The sequence below is a fragment of the Muntiacus reevesi genome, chromosome 6 (genome assembly GCF_963930625.1).
Source record: "Muntiacus reevesi chromosome 6, mMunRee1.1, whole genome shotgun sequence".
Taxonomy (NCBI): domain Eukaryota; kingdom Metazoa; phylum Chordata; class Mammalia; order Artiodactyla; family Cervidae; genus Muntiacus; species Muntiacus reevesi.
This window is the reverse complement of record NC_089254.1, coordinates 96,983,818-97,001,002: the sequence shown is the minus strand read 5'-3', so window position 1 is coordinate 97,001,002 and position 17,185 is coordinate 96,983,818. Positions and strand designations below refer to the sequence as shown.

The 17,185-nt window shown below is 45.8% G+C and overlaps 1 protein-coding gene across 4 annotated transcripts in view; it reads left to right on the top strand.

The window, feature by feature from the left end:
• The window catches only part of ATP6V0A4 (ATPase H+ transporting V0 subunit a4), a 66,639-nt gene that overhangs the window by 48,329 nt on the left and 1,125 nt on the right, over positions 1 to 17,185 (top strand). For all 4 annotated transcript variants that reach the window (XM_065939150.1, XM_065939149.1, XM_065939151.1 and 1 more), the window contains 6 exons: positions 1,555 to 1,673; positions 4,143 to 4,359; positions 5,230 to 5,331; positions 11,486 to 11,596; positions 13,955 to 14,072; positions 15,887 to 16,058. In XM_065939150.1, the coding sequence (XP_065795222.1) occupies positions 1,555 to 1,673; positions 4,143 to 4,359; positions 5,230 to 5,331; positions 11,486 to 11,596; positions 13,955 to 14,072; positions 15,887 to 16,058 (839 nt within the window). The remainder of the gene's footprint in view (positions 1 to 1,554; positions 1,674 to 4,142; positions 4,360 to 5,229; positions 5,332 to 11,485; positions 11,597 to 13,954; positions 14,073 to 15,886; positions 16,059 to 17,185) is intronic.

The following is a 17,185-nucleotide window of genomic DNA, read 5'->3' as shown; positions in this document are numbered from 1 at the left end:
CCACATCTCTTGTGTCTCCTGCATTGGCAGGTGACTTCTTTACCACTAAGCTACCTGGGAAACGGTCTATTCTCTACTCTGCATTCAATTTTGTCATCTGCCCACTAGTTAGAAAAATGTGAGGGTGAAAGGCAAGGCGGGGTGTTGAAAATAATAATTTTTTTCCTAGTAACATTTAGATTTTTAAAATGTTTTAGTCTTTTTATTATAAAGAAAAATAATACATCTTCAACACAATGAACATGAGTTTGAGCAAACTCCAGGAGATGGTAAAGGACAGGGAAGCCTGGTGTGCTCTAGTCCATTGGGTGGCAAGGAGTAGAACGTGACTGAACAACAATACTTGTGATTAAAACTCCATATAATGCAAAAATTATTAAAAAATGGGTTGACTTTCTTGCCTTTCCTCTTCCTACAATCTGATTCCCCAGAGATAATCTCTTTAATAGAACATTTCTGTGCTTATATTATTAATAGCACTTATATATATTAATGAAGGGTTTGATTTTTACATAATGTAAATTTCTACAGCTGCATTGATTAACTGTTGAGCATCTATTTGTGAATCAAATTGCAAAATATTTGAGCATCAGAGCTGAGGGGACTTTCTAAAAGTGTTTGTAAATATTTTATAATAAATGAACATTACACATTGGTTAAAAGCCTGTGATTTAGAATCAGAAAGCCTGTATTTAAATCTTGGCTTTTCTGTTTACTTGCTATGTGGTTTTGAGCAAATTATCATCTCTGTGTCTCTGTTTCCTCATCTGTAAAATGGGTATAATAATAGTCCTTATAGAGTTTCTCAGATGAGTAAATGGATTTTATAGGTAAAACACCCAGAAGAGTCTGGTGCATACAGAATAAATGCCCCATTTGCTATTATATTACTTCTCCCTGAATGTGTAAATAACTTAGTCTCCCTGATATCTTGTAAATATACTTACCTGTAAAACGGAATCACTTAAAACTATCTCATAGAGTTTTTATTAGAATTGAATGAGATAAATACACTTAAAGGGCTTAGTATGTGCCTGGTACTTACCCGTGAACATCTTTAGCTTTTCCAGGCTGGGTCTAAAGTGTACAGGTAACCCTGCCGTCATCGTGTGGAGTGATCCTGAGGGTATTGGCCAACCACGCAGGCGAAGGGTAAAGCAGAGGGTGCAGGACAAGCCTGGTGCAGCTTCGATGCCCAGGGGGTTGATCAGGGTAGAAGTGCTTTCCTGAGTGACTTTCTCAGAGCAAACATAGCTCTAGCGCCTTCTAGACTCCGGTCTCATGTTTTTCTTTCTTTAATTTTGGGGGAAATTACTTTACAGTCTCGTGTTGGTCTCTGCCACACAGCAGTGCCGATCAGCCGTCCTCACCCCCACACTGCCTCCCTCCCCTTCCCCATGCCCGCTTCTAGGTCGTCGCGGGGCCCCAGGCTGGGCTTCCCGTGTCAGAGAGCAGCCTGGCAGCGGCGGTCTGCTTTGCACATGGCAGGGTGTGCACGTGAGTGCTGCTTCCTCCGTGTGGTCTCACGTGCTTCATGTCTTGTTTCCCTTCCAGATTTGGAACTTGGCTTCAAACAAGCTGACGTTTTTGAACTCCTACAAGATGAAGATGTCAGTTATCCTGGGAATTGTCCAGATGGTTTTTGGTGTTATTCTCAGCCTTTTCAATTACAGGTAGGTTTCGTGATGAACTTTCTGCCTGTTGGTCTGACCACGTCAGTGATGAGTGGTGACAGAGCCACCAGTTTGGTCCTGTGTCCATCCTCAAGTGTGTGAAAGTGTAATTGCTCAGTCGTGTCCAGCTCTTTGCGACCTTATGGCCTGTAGCCCACTAGGCTCCTCTGTCCATGGGATTTCCCAGACAAGAATACTGGAGTGGGGAAGCCATTTCCTCCTCCAGGGGATCTTCCTGACTCAGGGATCGAACCTGGGTCTCCTGCATTGCAGGCAAATTCTTTACCATCCTGGGTCTCTTGGCTTGAGCTTGGACAAGCTGATTTGCCAGAAATGATACCTCTGTTTCTCCTGAGCTGAGTGAACCTTTCACCTCAGAAATATTTGAGAGTTCAGAAAGAGACTGCAAGCCTGCGGTGCTGTCGTTGTTGCTGTTTCGCCACGTAGTCGTATCCGACTCTTCACTACTCCATGGGCTGCAGCCACAGTGTTCTGTGTGCGCAACCCTCCAGGCCTCAGTTGGTGCTATGTCTGGGCTTAGCCCCACTGCATTCGGGCCAGAGTGCCCTCAGATCCTGAATTCCACTTGGTATCATTTCTTCATACTGGCAGCAGCCTCTCTTTCACTTCTTTGGTGGTTAATTTCTCCATCTATCCTTTCCATTTTGCTCTATCTCTACCGGAGCTTCTCAAACTTGTATATTTGTGCTAAAGTTGTAAATGCTTGAAAACAGCCCATTTAGAAACCCTTCGTGGACTTGGCAGCTTGTCAGTATCCCCAAAACCCATCTGCCAGAAGGTCAGTAGTGTACTGCAGAAATGATGCAGGGTTTAGAATCAGAGATTTGGCATCCAGCATGGCAACCCACTCCGGTATTCTTGCCTGGAGAATCCCGTGGACAGAGGAGCCTGGCAGGCCGCAGTCCTTAGGTCGCAAAGAGTCGGACCCGACCGAAGCGGCTGAGCAGAGCACACACACAGCACACATCGCTGTGTGGTCATCGACATGTTGCTGGACGTGTCTGTGATCCACCAAAACCCACCTGCAGGAGGTCAGTACCGTACTGCAGAAGTGATGCAGGGTTTATAATCAGAGATTTGACATGCTTGTAGCTGTGTGATCGTAGATGTGCTGCTGAACGTGTCTGTGATCGTTTTCGTCCGCAGAGTGGCAATAGAGGCGTCAGAATGGGTCAGTTATTGTGTAGTAACAAACAACTCCCAACTCTCAGTGCTTCCAGACCATGATACATGTCATGGTGGGCCACTGGGGGTGCTGCTCATCGTATCCTCACACCGGGACCAGCGCTGATGGGCGGCCACCTCCCCGAAGTTGCCAGTTGCTGTGGAGGGAGAGAGTGGTCAGTTACAGACTGACTCTTAAGCTTCCACCCAGAGTAACACATGCCACCTCCGTTCCCGTTTCATTGACCAGAACCAGTCATGTGATGACCCATGTCTATTGGAAAACCAGTAGACTAGACACATGATTCTTGAAAAATAAGAACTATTTAGTGAATAAGCGAATGACAGTGCCTTGGTTCTACTGCCTGCCTGAAAGTGCTGTGGGAATTACACAAGGGGTAAAACCAGGATAAAACCAGGAAGGACTTTCTGGGTGGACTGTGATTAGCATCGTGTGACAGGCCAGCCTCAACTATCTCTCTCAATCCTGCTTTATCATGGGGTCTCCATTTTCCCTGCAATAGCTCTTATGATTAAAACGTCTTTCTGACGTTTTACCTGGGGTTCCCCCAGCTTAGTCTGGTGGGACTCTCTCTGTGTCTGAGAGCAGGAGCTGACAAACATTCTGTGTAAAGAGCCAGGTAGTAACTATTCTAGGCTTTGCAGGGTAGGTGGTCTCTGTCACTGCTACTCAATTCCAGTGGTGTAGTGTGAATGAACACTGCCACAGACAGTACATAAACAAATGAGTGTGACTATGTTCCAGTCACACTTAATTAAAACTGAAATTTGGATTTCCTGTAGTTTTCATGTGTCATAACATATTATTCTTTTGCTTTTCCCCAAAACATTAAAAAATATAAAAACCAGGCTGTACAAAACTAGGTAATGGGCGCAGTTTGGCTCATGGGCTGTTGTTGGCCAACACCTGTCTTAGAGCATCCTTTTGAGAATAGCTGTCAAGCCTTGCGTCTGTATTCTTATGCCCTTGACTGTGTAGATATGAATTGGGTCTGCATAGGAAGCTGTGGCTGGGTCACCAGCTGTCAGTGTGAACCTGTTTTTGCCTCGTGACTTTACCTTCTAGACCCTGGTTCTCTCTGACCCTTTTGTACAAAAGCACCTTTCTTTCTCATTTTTCCATCCATGCATGATTACTACTTGCCTGGAGAGAGGATGCAGTGTTCAAAAAAAAAAAAAACAACACTTGGTACTTTGAAGAGAATGGTGAGTGATTGGCATTCCTTCAATGTTCTGTCTTGTATGTGTGTTTTCCACCCCCAGGTTCTTCAGAAATACTCTGAACATCATTCTGCAGTTCATCCCTGAGATGATTTTTATCCTGAGTCTTTTTGGATACCTGGTCTTCATGATCATCTTCAAATGGTGCTCCTTCAACGTCTTTGTGTCCCGGCGAGCCCCGAGCATCCTTATCCACTTCATCAACATGTTCCTATTTAACTACAAGGACCCTTCGAATGTACCTCTGTACCAACATCAGGTACTTCTGGGCTTTCTTTTTCTTTTATGCATTTCGATTATGTCAAATCTCTCCTGCTCTTGGGTTTTGCAGAGAGTAAATTATCTGTAAGACTGAGCCATCTCAGCACCCAACGTGTTCGGTTCTTTCAGAAGGCCCTGATTGAATGACTTGTCCACATGCTGAGGGCAGTGCTCTGAAGCAGCTCCAGTGGTTTCTGTTTGGGTAATGCACCTGAGGGGTTATAGCCATGGGGTTGAAAATTGGCTTGTACGTTGTCTGCAAAGAAAGAGAAAAATAATCCTTCAAATTGATTGGCTTGAAACTGTAAGTGGTTTAAATAGTACCTTAAAATGGAATAATCTTTTATTATAAAAGTAAACTCTAGTTGTTCTTTAGTTGCTAAGTTGTGTTCAATTCTTTGAGACCCATGAACCATAGCACGCCAAGCTCCTCTGTCCATGGGATTTCCCTGGTGGTCCAAAGACTGGGTCTTTGCACTCCTGGTGCAAGAGGGCCCGGGTTCGATCCCTGGTCAGGGAGCTGGATCCCACATGCCACAGTCCAATAAATAAATATTTGGTGGGCTTCCCAGGTAGTTCAGTGATAAAACAAAATCCTGCCAATGCAGGAGACACGCGTTTGATCCCTGTGCCTGCCGTGAGTGGACACCCCACACCACCGGACTGACAGGTCTCTCTCTGCAGTGGGAATAGCCCACGATGGGAAGGCTAATGGGTCTAGTGAAACGCTTCTGATCTCTCCAAATGAAGTGTGGTTGATCGTGTGTATTGATCATGTGTAGTTGATCCATACTGATCATTTGTATCATATAAAGTATGCTGTACAGTCACCTTGAAATGCTGAGAGCTTTCCATTTTGGTCTTACAGCAAGAAGTCCAGAGTTTCTTTGTTATCATGGCTTTGATCTCTGTGCCGTGGATGCTTCTGATTAAGCCGTTTATCCTTAGAGCCAACCATCGGAAATCTCAGGTAAGCACCATCCACTTCAGTTCCCTCACTGTGGGTAGGAATACGGGTTCCCTGGAAGTTTAAGCCAGGGGTTTAGAGAGAGTGCTGGGTTTACCAGGGCCCAAAGGGCCTGCTGAGGTGAGGGTGGTGAGGCAAGGAACTGGCCCACCCCAGGTGTGCTTCCTTCTGTAGAGCTCAGCTTTTCTTTGGGGTCATCTCGTTTCCAGCATAATTATTGTTCAGTTGCTAAGTACTGTCCGATTCTACGATCTCGTGGACTGCAGCAAACCAGGCCTCCCTGTCCCTGTCTCCCAGAGTTTGCTCACACTCATGTCCATTGAGTCGATGATGCCATCCAACCATCTCATCCTCTGCCAGTCTCTTCTCCTTCTGCCTTCAGTCTTTCCCAGCATCAGGATCTTTTCCAATGAGTCAGCTCTTTGCATCACATGGCCAAAGTATTGAAGGTTTCAGCATCAGTCCTTCTAATGAATATTCAGGGTTGATTTCCTTTAGGATTGTCGGGTTTGATCTCCTTGCTGTCCCTAGAACGTTCAAGAGTCTTCTCCAGCACCATAGTTAGAAAGCATCAATTCTTAGGCACTCTGCCTTCCTTATGGTCCAGCCTAATGGTCACATTTAAACCTTATGTGTTGCGAGCTGTGCTTGGGGTGTGTGTGGTGAGTCTAGGGTTGGTTAATAATCTCTAGGTGTCTGAACGTGGTTTTCTTTTCAGTTAAAAATAAGTCTTATACTACAGGTTTAGTGTGTACTGAACATTGTTTTTCATAAAGCTGTGGGCTTTTACTATGTTATGTTGGGCTTCCCAGGTGGTGCTAGTGGTAAAGAATCCACCTGTCAATGCAGGAAACATAATATGACAAGGGTTTGATCTGGGTCAGGAAGATCCCGGGGAGGAGGGCATGGCAACCTACTCCAGTATTTTTGCCTGGAGAATCCCATGAACAGAGGAGCCTGGTGGGCTGCAGTTCATAGCGTTGCAAAAGTTGGACACGACTGAATCGACTTAGCATGCATGCACTATATTATGTTAGAGATCGTGTGAGGAAACTAGAGGAGTAAACAAATTCAAATAAGTCCGTTCTTGTTTATTTGTGATTTTCACTCTATTTCTCAAACACCAGTTTCAGCCCACTTCCTCCTTTTGTCTGAATTTCTCCCAAGCCTCAGGTTTATTCAGGGGGTGATAAAGAATTTACTGTCGGCCTAAATCAAGTAGGAATAAGGAAGATCAACTGTCCAGGGAGCTTTTGAGTCTAGAAATGACACACAGGTGCTGTTTGAAATGATCAGTCTCTGCTTCCCTCTGATAGTGCAAAAGATTAAATGGGCTGTTCTGAGATCACATGTATTTTAAGTGGTTGTGAATATATTTAGATAAACCTTTTTTTCTAAACTCTGACCTGGCTGACCTTTGTGTCAGGGATCTAGATCGGATGAGGCTGAAGTTCAGGAGGTTCGTCCCTAGGTGGCGCCCTTTTTTTTAAAAAATCACCTGCCCCTCCCACTCTTTCCTGCCAGCCTTGACTAGCTCTAAAGCCTGTCTGAAATATAATTTATGTGGGATATAAACACATAGGAAGGCAAAGCAAAGAATACTTGTTTATTGTTTGGTTAATTGGTGAGAGACCAAGATGATGAAGGACAGCTGAGGTGGACCATTGTCCAAATAGGTGATTGGTGTTTGGAAGGAAGATGGCAAATATCTTTTTTGCAGACATAAATGCAGCTGTTTTTCCTAGAAGCTCCACCTGCCTGTAATCTGAGGGCTGGGTTCCTGCTGGCTGTCCAGAGCCCCGGGAATCTCAAACTATAGCTTGTCTTATTCTTTGCTCAGCAAAACTATTTAAATAGTGGTGGAACTCAAAGTGATGGATTTCTCCCTTCTCCCCATGGATGACTTGTACAATGGGGAAGGAAGTAGAGGTGTTTCTATGGTCTGCCATTTTGGATGGTACCTCCTAGACTGGCTCGGGGGACCAGGAGCTCCCAAGGACTGCTCGGAGGTCTGTCTCCTTGGCCCTTGGAGTGTAGGGCTGTTTGTTGATTCCTTAGGCTGATTAGGTGGTCCTTTCTCATGTTAGAAACATTTCCTTCCACCTCCATTCATGAGATGATTCCATAATGGAATTATTTGGCCCCTTCCCAGTTCCCTCTATGAAACCTTAAAGAGGCCCAATACGTAGACATTGTGAACAGATTTGTTCTGATGGGCCTCAGGGAATGTGAGCAGAGGTCCCATTTCCTCAGTCTCCTTTGTAATACTATTATGCTGGGTCCCAAGAAAGCCAAGAAGAAACTATGGCAGAAAGTGAAGAAGTACTGCAGAGCCTTTTGAAAGTGAAAGAGGAGAGTGAAAAAGTTGGCTTAAAGCTCAACATTCAGAAAACTGAGATCATGGCATCTGGTCCCATCACTTCATGGCAAATAGATGGGGAAACAGTGGAAACAGTGACAGACTTTATTTATTTTTTGGGGGCTTTAAAATCACTGCAGATAGTTATTGCAGCCATGAAATTAAAAGACGTTTGCTCCTTGGAAGAAAAGTTATGACCAACCTAGACAGCATATTAAAAAGCAAAGACATTACTTTGCCAGTAAAGGTCTGTCTAGTCAAAGCTGTGGTTTTTCCAGTGGTCATGTATGGATGTGAGAGTTGGACTATAAAGAAAATTGAGCACCAAAGAATTGATGCTTTTGAACTGTGGTGTTGGAGAAGACTCTTGAGAGTCCCTTGGACTGCAAGGATATCCAACCAGTCTATCCTAAAGGAAATCAGTCCTGAATATTCATTGGAAGACTGGTGCTGAAGCTGAAACTCCAATACTTTGGCCACCTGATGTGAAGAACTCACTCATTGGAAAAGACCCCGATGCTGGGAAAGATTGAGGACAGGAGGAGAAGGGGATGACAGAGGATGAGATGGTTGGATGGCATCACTGACTCAATGGACATGAGTTTGAATAAACTCTGGGAGTTGGTGATGGACAGGGAGGCCTGGCGTGCTGCAGTCCACCAGGTTGCAAAGAATCGGACACGACTGAGCGACTGAACTGACTGACTACACATATACAAGTACACAACTGATAAGGGTACATATTAGTGACGTATCACAGCATGAACACACTTGTGTGACCCGCACTCAGGTGGAGACTCAGAGCATCATCAGGCCCCGAAGCCCCTTTGTGCCTGCTTCCTGCCCCTCTTGCCCCAAGGTTGATCATTATCCTGATTTCTAACACTGTAGGTTAGTTTTCCCTTTCCTTGAACTTTATGTAAATGGAATCATGCACTGTGCCTTCTTTTGCATCTGGCTTCCTTCATTCGATGTTATATTTGAGAGATTATGTGTATATGATTGGCATATAGTATTTCCTTGCATGGATGTACCACAATTTAGTTATCTATTCATGTATTGATAGTTGTTTTTCAGTTGCTCAGTAGTGTCCGACTCTTGCCACCTCATGGGCTGAAGCCCGCCAGGCTTCCCTGTCCTTCACTGTCTCCCAGAGCTTGCTCAAACTCATGTCCATTGAGTTGGTGATGCCATCCAACCATCTCATCCTCTGTTGTCCCCTTCTCCTCCTGCCTTCAATCTTTCCCAGCATCAGGGTCTTTTCCAGTGAGCCGGCTCTTCACATCAGGTGACCAAAGTATTGGAGCTTCAACTTTAGCATCAGTCCTTCCAATGAATGTTCAGGATTGATATCCTTTAGGATTGACTGGTTTGATCTCCTTGCTGTCCAAGGGACTCGCAAGAGTCTTCTCCAGCACCACAATTTTAAAGCATCAAAATACTGGTAGTTTTTTTTTCTTTTTTCCAGTGTTAGTAATTAATACATAGTGCTGCTGTCCACAACCTGTGTCTGTCTTTTTGCACCTGTGTTTTATGTGTTTTTAGAAAGGTGCAAGTAGCTAATTTAAAATTAATTACTATTTTATTTCAGACAGCATCCAGCTCAGACATTGTGAGATGTTCATTAGGGGGTGTAGAACAGTATATTTTGAATGGGAAAAAGAGTCAGTGAGATTTATCAAGTTCCCCAGATCACACACAATTGTTTATGCTTACTTGAAACAATTTCAGGATATGTCCAGAGAAGGCTAGCATTTAGGGGATGGAAATGGAAAATTTTTCTTCCATTTCTTTTTTGATATTTTCTTCTTTAAGTTCACAGAGAGAGAAAATAGGATTTCAAGAAGACAAAGTAATGTTAACTTGAGTTCTTTTCCTCACCATGGGGCAAGGAACCACAAGGCCAAGGGAAAAGTCTGACCCAGAGCCCCCTCTTGATACCCGGCACCCTGGAATTCCTGTCCAGAGGGACTCAAGCCCACTTCTGGGTCATACAAAGGGCCAGCCACACCACTGGGTACCGCTGACCCTGGTGTGGTCAAGGAGCAGCAGTTTGTGGGGGAGTGTGGGTGGGACGTAGACGTCTGGGGTGGGAGTGCCCACACATGTGCCCACAAGGCCACGGTCCCTGTGCTGTGAGATGAAATCAGAGGTGGGAAGGGAAGGGCGACATGCCAGGGGCAGGGCCAGCTCGCCTGTGTGCCCTGGTCCTGCTGTGGGACGCTGAATTTGCACCTGGCTCTCCAAGCTCTTGTGAGAATTTATTTGCCAAGATAGAGGCCAGAATATACTTTGTTTGGGACTTTGTTGGCTTGATTTATACCTAAAAATATTTAAACATGTATCACGTGGACTTTCATTTGTACCCTGGCCTAAAGGTCTGCAAATATTAGGTGCAGATGTGCTGAAGACAGAAAGCTAAAGATGCTTTCATGCCTAATTTGCAATACCCTACCTGTGAAACCATTCTAAGAACAACTTTGGCCATGGGACATTAAGTTTCAGGGTGACTTGAGTTCAATATTCTTTCCAGACCAAGGATAAAATCAGGCCAAATTGAATGGCAACTACGCCTAGATTTTTTTCCCCTTGAATTCTTTTCTTAGCTATTAAAAAAAATTATTATAAGTTTTTATTTTTATTTATTTTGGGCTGTACTGGGTCTTCATTGCTGCAGGGGCTTTACTCCAGTTGTGGAGAGCAGGCGTTACTCTCTAGTTGCAGTGCTTGGGTTTCTCATTATGGTGGCTTCTCGTGTGGAGACCAGGCTCTAGGCACACAGGCTTCAGTTGCAACTCATGGTCTCAGTTGTAGCTCTTGGACTCTAGAGCACAGGCTCAGTAGTTGTGGCACATGGGTTTAGTTGCTCCCCGGTAGGATCTTTCCGAATCAGGGATCGAACCCATATTTCCTGCATTGGCAGATGGAATCTTTACCACTAAGTCACCAGGGAAGCCTCTTAGCTCTTTTTATAAAGTAATGCTTTTATTTTAATATGTGTGTCTGTGCTGGAAAAGTCATTGTCTAGTCCACCTGGGCTGTGTAACAAAATACCACATCCTGGGTGGCTAAAACAATAGATATCTATTGCTCACAGTTCTGAAGGCTCTATGTCCACGACCAGGGTGTCAGTATCATCACCTTCTTGTGAGACCACTTTCCTGGTTCACTGCTGGCATCGTCTCTGTGTGCCCTTACCAGTTGGAGCTAGGGGGCTTTCTGAAGCCTCTTTTATAAGGGCACTAATTCCATTCACAGGGGTTCCACCCTCATGACCTAAGTGCCTTCCAAAGGTTCCACTTTCTAATAGTTTCATTTTTGGGGGTTAGGATTTTAACATCAACTTTGTGGGGGTCACAAGCATTCAGACAGTAGCACTCATTAATCCCTCCTGGTTAGATTTGCTTGTAGAAATCTGGCTGTTTGGGTCACAAGACTGTTGGCGTATTGTAAAGAGCATGATTAATCTGGCACCTTCTGGAACACCATGGAGAAAAGTGCATGCCCCGGATCAGACTGCCTACTGACTCTACTCTGCCACTAACTAGCCTTAACTAACTAGCTGTGCAATCCTGTGGGTTCATTTCTTAACCTTTCTGTACATAGTTTACTTTTCTGTACAATGGGGGGATAATTGTGTTTACATAAAAAACATTGTTACAAAGCCTAAATGAGATAATGGAGAGTTTAGAACAGTACCTGGAACATAGCTAATAGTAAGTGAGAGCCTTTATTTTACAGAGAATGTTGGTAATCCTAAAAGTGAATCTGACATTTCATGTTCTTGTTTGCTGACAGCTGCAGGCCTCCAGGATCCCGGAAGACACCACGGAGGACTCTGAAGGTGACAGCTCTGGTCACGGTGCTCCTGCAGGCGTCCACGGGGCTCAGGATGAGGACGATCAAGAGGTATTTAAGGGAGCTCCCTGGTGGCCTAGTGGTTAAGGTTTGGCGCCGTCTCTCCTATGACCTGGGTTTGATCCCTTGTCAGGGATCAAAAATGAGAGCCCAGAAACTGTACAGTCAAAATATTAGCGAAAAAATGGCTTATTTAAAGAAAAGGTATTTGGGACTTGACACCCTATGAAGGCTTGCAGTTTATACAGATCCTAGAGGTCAGTTCTAGCCAGGGAGGATGCTCACGTATTTAACAGCCTGTAGTGTGTGGGCACCAGCCCATTAGATTGGACTTAAGCAGTAGAGCTGGGAGGGTTGGGAGGACCCTGCTGGTGGTGGCCTTGTCGTCCCTAAGCCATGGGAAGCTGGGGAGATCCCAGGGAAGGGGGAGCACTTGAGTTTACAGCTACCTACCAACCAATCAGGGGGCATTTTTAAATTTTGCCCAGGTACTGCTCTGAGTACGAGGTGCATATCAGCTTCAAGTTTAGTAACATAGAAGCTCCTAAATGTTACCGAGGACCCCTTGGCTCAGAACTGTGCCACTGGGAGTCTGCTGGTTTATTTTCCCCATCAGTGCCCTCACTTAACAACCGCAGAGCCCAAATCTGGTCCCTTATCTTGAAGCAAGAGGTGGGTTATTAATTGCCAGTCCTCTGCCCCAATGTAAGCCTGAGCAGCTGCCATCGCCTGCTCCTGCCTCAACCCTGGCTTTCCCGACTCTGTTCACTTATCTTTGTGACATTGCCTCGCACACGAATTCCCCAATTGTGTTCTTCTCTCCTGCCTCCCTGTCCCTCTCTGTCCAAGCACAGCCACTCCCCTCCTTGGGAATGGGCCGTGTTTCCCCAGAAAAGGCAGCTGTCTGTTTTTATCCCATGACTGAAGTCACCCACAGTCCTGAACCCCGGGTTGGGAGTTTTAACTGGAGCTGTCTTCTAATTCTGGAGTGGAAAGAGCGTTCCTGTGAGGCCTGAGATATGCTATAAGTAGCTCCATTTGTGGTATTAATTACTTTTTAAAAAAGTATTCATTTGTACCAGTGGATAGTCAGAATTACTGAAAAATTGGATCATGGAAAGTTTTCCCAACAAGATTCCAGATATAGAGAGTGACCCTTGTTAGTGGTGATTGATACTAGCAGGTCTTTGAGACCTGCTGGAATGTTTTAGAATCCAGCCCACACATCTTCTGACTCATCAAGCCCCAGCCTGTCTTGTACAACCTCCCTCAGCCATCTTCCTCGTTCGCCTCAGGATATATCCAGTCGGTGTGCCCCTGCCAGCTCCTCCATGAACCGGCTGCCCTTGTGGGGGCAGCTCCAGGCTCTGCTGGATGGCTCTTTCCCGCAGTACAGTCATACCTGGGTCTCCCAGGGCAAAGGACATACAGGCTCGACACGACTCAGCCACACCTCTCTCTGACTAAGGTTCATTCTTCACCAGACGTTCCTATGTTACCGTGACCCCTCTCCAGGTTTCCCCCCACGTCTGTCCTCACCAGCGTTTAGCCCAGCTCCAGGTTAACAACACACATCTCCAGACTTCCAAGTCTACCCAACACTTCTGACACCAGCCACAAGTCTGGGGGTGGGGAGCCCTCAGATTCCCTCGGGTTGAGTCATTTGCAGACAGTTCACAGGACTCAGGAGAATGCTATACTTTCAATTGCAGTATCATTTACAGCCGAAGTCTGCACAATCCTCTGAAGAGGCACGTCAGCGGAACCTGACCCTGGAAGGTTCTGAATGCAGGGCTCCCAAGTCCCTAGGGATGCACGGCTCTCCTGGCGTTGACCTTGACACGCGGCTGTGTTACTGTGTTGCTTCCTCAGGAAGCTCACACCGCTTCTGTGTTTCATGTTTTATTGGGGTGTCATTATGGAGGCGTGACTGACCAAAGTGCAGTCCAGGTGGTTGCACTCAATCTCCAGCTCCCTCCCTGGAGTTGGGTTTGGGTTGACAACATGTGGCTCAAAGTCTCAAGTCTCTAACCACATGGTTGGTCTTTCAGGTGAGGCCAGCTCCCACTTAAACTACCAAAGGCCTCTGTATAGATACTTCATTAGCAAAGACAATGAGGTGTGGTCCCAGGGACCAGTGCAGCTTGAATATAGACTTTTCTTTCACTTGGGAAATCTCAAGGGTTTTGAGACTGCCTCCCAGGAGCCAGGACTAAGCCAGACCTGTCTTTGGCTAAGGTTCATTTTTCACCAGACATTTCTATGTTACTGTGATTCTCTCTACCTATTTCCCCCTCATTCAACTAGAAATGTCTTCACAGCAGAGCCCAGGCCTTCTCCATGTATCACTTGTAACATGTTCGCGTAGAAAGTACTTGATAGAGTAACACCAGAAATTCTGTCTTTCAGTTCAACTTTGGAGACGTCTTTGTGCACCAGGCCATCCACACGATCGAGTACTGCCTGGGCTGCATTTCCAACACAGCCTCCTACCTCCGGCTTTGGGCCCTCAGTCTGGCACACGCACGTGAGTGAGTGGGCCACCCAGCAGGCTGACCATCCCACGTCCCTTCGGAAACAGATGCAATGTACTTGGAGGTGAAAGTGCCTTCTGGGTTGTTTCTGGTGTGCTTGCCAGAAGAGTGGCTCTTCTTTCAAAGTGTTGGTAGAAGTGACTTTTTTCCGTAGGTCTGGCCTTGTATTGCTGAAATGGTTACCCTCTGTATCAGCTTCCTGTTGCTGCTGTAACAAATTATCACGAATGTAGCAGACGTGACTGGGTGACTAAGCACAGCACACAGCAGCTTCCAACACTGTGAAATTGACTATCTTACAGTTCTGGAGGGAGGAAGGCTTCAAAACAAGGTGTTGGCAACTCTGTTGTTTCCTGGAAGCTCTTGGGAAGAATCTGTTTCCTTGCCTTTTCTAGTTTCTACAGGCCGCTTTTATTTGTTGGTAAAGATTCAAGCCCCAAGAATGACTTAAATCTGGAATCTTGACTCATGGACTTACTTTGTAAAATCGCTCTTGATTTCTGCCCGCTTCCCCAGTCTTGACTCTTGGTGTTTCCCTCTGTGCCCCGACTGGCTCTCTGTTACGCCCACCCCCCCTCCCCATTTCCTGTGCAGTGGCCAGGAGGAACTGCCCTGAGGCTCCTGAAGAGGCCACACCATCTGGGCCCCCTGTGTGTTTGCCCTGCAGCTCCCTCGCTGTAATATTCTTCCCTTCTTTAATCCTCTCCCCAGCCTGATGTCCCATTCCTCCTCCAGAACTCAGCGTGGTTGGCACCTTTGCTGGTGGTCCTCCTCCCTGGCCCCCAGTCTGGAAGGTGCCCTTCCCTAGGTTCTGGAGGTGCTCTGACCTAGTACAGATTGTAACTCTGTCTTGTTAGCCTGTATCCCTACTAGATTGTGAGCTCCCAAAAGGTAAGGACCCTGGCTCTTAACTCTGCATTCCCAGCCCTGGGCATCATGCCAAGAACAGAGAAGCCAGGCCAAAGTGTGTGCTAAATAAATAGAAACCAAAGCAGTGAAAATGAGCCTGGTTATTGATTTACAGCAGAAAAGCAGGTGCTCAGAGTTAGTGTGGTCTTGACTGCTTTGGCCGCTTGTTTTCTTGTACACACTCCTGTGATTGTAGTATCTCCTTGGGAGAGGGAGTGAGAGGGCTCTCTGGTGTCTCTTCTTATAAGGGGCACTGATACCATCATGAGGACCCTACCTTTGTGACACCATCCAACCCTAATCATTTCTTTTTTTTTTAAAGTTGTTTTTTGATGTTGACCATTTTTAAAGTCTTTATTGAATTTGTTACAACACTGCTTGTTTTATGTTTTGGCATTTTGGCTGCAAAGCATGTGGGATCTTAGTTCCTCAACCAGGGATTGAACCTTCGGCCCCGGCTTTGGGAGGCAAGGTCTTAACCAGAGAGGTCCCCCTATTCACTTCTTAAAGGCCCCATCTCCCAAGTACCATCACTTGGGGGTTAGGGCTTTAATATATGAATTTGAATTCAGTACATATTAAATCATACTACATGTATTATTTTGTGTTTTACTTCTTTGGCATTAGATGTTCCTTCATGTTGCTGCCAGTAGCTATGATTTGCTCACTTTCACTGGTGAATAATGTGCCATCATATACTTGTCCTCTTGATGGAAACTCCTCCAAAACTGCTGTAGATGACCGTAGGCAGGTAACCTAGGGTGCAGATGCCCACGTTCTCCACTGTGAGTGGAGTTGCTGAATTGTAGGGTGTGCAGATCCAGAATTACTGTATGAGAGTAATCTGCATTTGCCCAATAAACCATGTGGTTGAGAGTGTTTCTCTTGTGTCTGGCAGAACTGTCTGAAGTGCTCTGGACAATGGTGATGAACATTGGCCTTCGCATACGAGGCTGGGGAGGACTCGTTGGGGTCTTCATCATTTTTGCTGTGTTTGCTGTTCTGACGGTAGCCATCCTTCTGATCATGGAGGGCCTCTCCGCTTTCCTGCATGCCCTGCGGCTGCACTGGTATGAACTGCTTGTAGTGTAGATATGCTCTCGGGGAAAGAGGGTGGGTGGGAGGGAGGGCTAGCTGACTGGGTTCAAATCCTGACTTGTTGTGTGATGTTAGCAACTCCCGTGCCTTTTTGGAACCTTAATTAAGTCCCTTCTTGGTGTAACATTAAATGATGTCTTATACACACACACACACACACACACACTGACTGCTCTATAAGACATGTTAGTTCCCATTCACTCCTTTTAAATGGTCATTTGTTATTATAATTGGCTTCAAAATAAGGGACACCGCAACTATTGGTAAGATGACAGATTGGAAAGGCTCACAGAGGGAGATGCTGAGCGAATCTGGGCTCTCTGGCCCTTGTTGCTGAGTGTGGGAATTACACTAACAGAACAGGCAAATCGTTCTCGGAAAAGGGAAACTCAAGGAGGGTACCCCCCAGGAGGAAGGCTCTCACTGGAGGTCCTTGACATTCATAGATGTGTCCAGAGATGATTGGCCATCGCAGGACTGACGAATATGCGAACATTTGCTTAGGGTTCTGTTTCTCTCCCGGGTCTCTTTTCAGCCAAGAATTTTGGGTGTGTCGTCTCTACTGAAGCATCAGGTTTCCCATATGTCTTGACCAGACTCTCCTTAGCTTCACTGAGGCTTCCTCCCTCCATCTTTGGCCATTGTTCGTAAAGAAAAGGTTTTCCATCTCACCTGTTGATTTGAGAGAGTCATAGCCTTCCCTGCCCAAGACTATAACATTATTTCTACCCATGTCATTAGAGAAGTGAACTATGCAGCATAATAACACAGAAATGACCATTTATGGTATCTGTTATGTAGGTTATAAAAGTGTAAGTCAAGGCTCTGGTGGTTCTGCAGTTACGTAAGCTCCACAGTTTAAGATCAGGATGGAAGCAAACCACCTTGTACAGCCTGGTGATGGGTTGTCTCGTGACCATCTCCGCAGACAGTGCTGCCCAGAAAGGACTTCCCTGGTGGTTGAGGGTCTAGGGGAGTTTATGCTGTGGTCCCTGAGGTCACTATTGAAAGCCTAGAGAAAATGGGGGAACGGAGAAGAAGGTGTCGAGGGAGGCAAGAGAAGGATTTGAAAATAAACCCCCCAAACCTCAGGATTCCT